This window comes from Microtus ochrogaster, chromosome 8 (assembly GCF_000317375.1).
Source record: "Microtus ochrogaster isolate Prairie Vole_2 chromosome 8, MicOch1.0, whole genome shotgun sequence".
Lineage (NCBI taxonomy): Eukaryota > Metazoa > Chordata > Mammalia > Rodentia > Cricetidae > Microtus > Microtus ochrogaster.
The window spans coordinates 36,182,238-36,183,981 of record NC_022015.1 but is presented as its reverse complement, the minus strand read 5'-3'; the positions used below and the strand labels follow the sequence as shown (position 1 = coordinate 36,183,981).

The window sequence follows — 1,744 nt, the reverse complement described above, 5'->3', positions numbered from 1 at the left end:
TTTTTTTGGTTTTTCGAGACAGGGTTTCTCTGTGGCTTTGGAGCCTGTCCTGGAACTAGCTCTGTAAACCAGGCTGGTCTTGAACTCACAGGGATCCGCCTGCCTCTGCCTCCCAAGTGCTGGGATTAAAGGCTGTGCACCACAGGCGTGATGGTTAATTCTTTAAATGAAACATATTTTTATTGACACGTATGGATGTACTTTAGTTAGGTTTCCATTGCTGTGTTGAACATCAAGACCAAAAGCAGCTTGCGTAGGAAAGAGTTTGTTTCATCTTATACCTTGTAATCCACCATGAAATAAAATCAGGTCAGGAGCTCAAACAGGAAACTGGAGGCAGGAACTGAAGCAGAGGCCATGGAGGAAGGCTGCTTACTGACTTGCTTCTCATGGCTGGTTCAGCTGGCTTTCTTACATATCCCAGAATCACCTGCCTAGGGTGACACCGGCCACAGTGGGCTGGGCCTTCCCATGTCAGTCATTTTTCAACAAAACACAGCTAGACATAGTGGCACACACCATTAATTTCTACATGGGGATGTAGAAAGCAGAGGCAGGCTCCGTGAATTCCTGGCCATTCTGGTTTGCACGTGAGCTCCAGGGCAACCAAGGCTACATAGAGACTGTCTCAAAAAGAAATGCCCTTAGGCTTGCCTACAGGCTGATCTTACGGAGGCATTTTTTTTTCCTCAGTTGTGGTTTGTGCGTGTTCTGTTTTATGCGGACTATGGAAAAATTAGGGTCACACCAGGAGAGACTTTGGCTTAGCAGAGCAGCAGGGGAACCAGCTTCTGGTGAGCTAACCGCCTGCTGTGGGGCAAACGCAAAAGGCTTTTTTTATTGTTATACCTTAGCATGCCAATTTCTGAATACCAAAACCTCTTATCTGGAGGAACCAAATTTCCTCGAAGGAACCAAATGTCCGAGCAATTCTTAGTCATGAGACCTCTTGGTTTCCCAAGTCCTCTCATAATCAAGTTTTGTAAATGCCTTCAACTTTTCAGTTGTTACATTGCGGGCACCTGAGCACAACCGTAAGAACTTCACTGGGAAAGCCCTCTCCTGCCGCAGCGGAACTGTTACATTGGGGAAGCAGGACTATGTTTACTGAGACCTATACAATTCCCTGGATCCTGACTGGCAGAATACTCTTCCACCTGGTGGCGCACGCTTTTAATCCCAGCACTCGGGAGGCAGAGGCAGGCGGATCTCTGTGAGTTCGAGACCAGCCTGGTCTACAAGAGCTAGTTCCAGGACAGGCTCCAAAACCACAGAGAAACCCTGTCTCGAAAAACCAAAAAAAAAAAAAAAATAACTCTTCCACCGAGCTGTAGTACTCAGTATTCCCTAGCCCCCGCCTGCCAGAACGCTTTTCCATCGGAGCTGTAGCATGTCGTTCGTATTCCTTGGCTCCTGACTGCCAGGATTCCACAACATCCGAGCCGCAGTGCTTGTAGTCTTGGCAAGACAAATTTTATTTCTGTTCATAATGGCACACAGAAGCAGAAGATCTATGCTGGAATCCAGCTCCGGATGAGGGCAGGGTCTGAAGTGGGTAGATGCAAGAGCAGCGACTGAGAAATGAGACATGAGACACTTCTGAGTGTCATTTTGAGAGAGGTGGTCAGAGAAGAAGCACATCTCGGCATGGCTTATCCTACTCTGGCAACCTGCTTCACTCACAGGATTTATTTATAACAAAATCATTTCCTCATATACTTTAATCATTGATACTTTTCACGGT

At 46.8% G+C, this 1,744-nt stretch overlaps 1 protein-coding gene across 1 annotated transcript in view; it reads left to right on the top strand.

Moving 5' to 3' along the window:
* The window catches only part of LOC101999424 (tumor necrosis factor receptor superfamily member 26-like), a 32,394-nt gene extending 31,283 nt beyond the window's left edge, over positions 1-1,111 (top strand). The window contains exon 6 of the mRNA XM_005351969.1: positions 1,005-1,111. Coding sequence (XP_005352026.1) covers positions 1,005-1,111 — 107 coding nt within the window. The remainder of the gene's footprint in view (positions 1-1,004) is intronic.
* Positions 1,112-1,744: the final 633 nt, after the last annotated feature.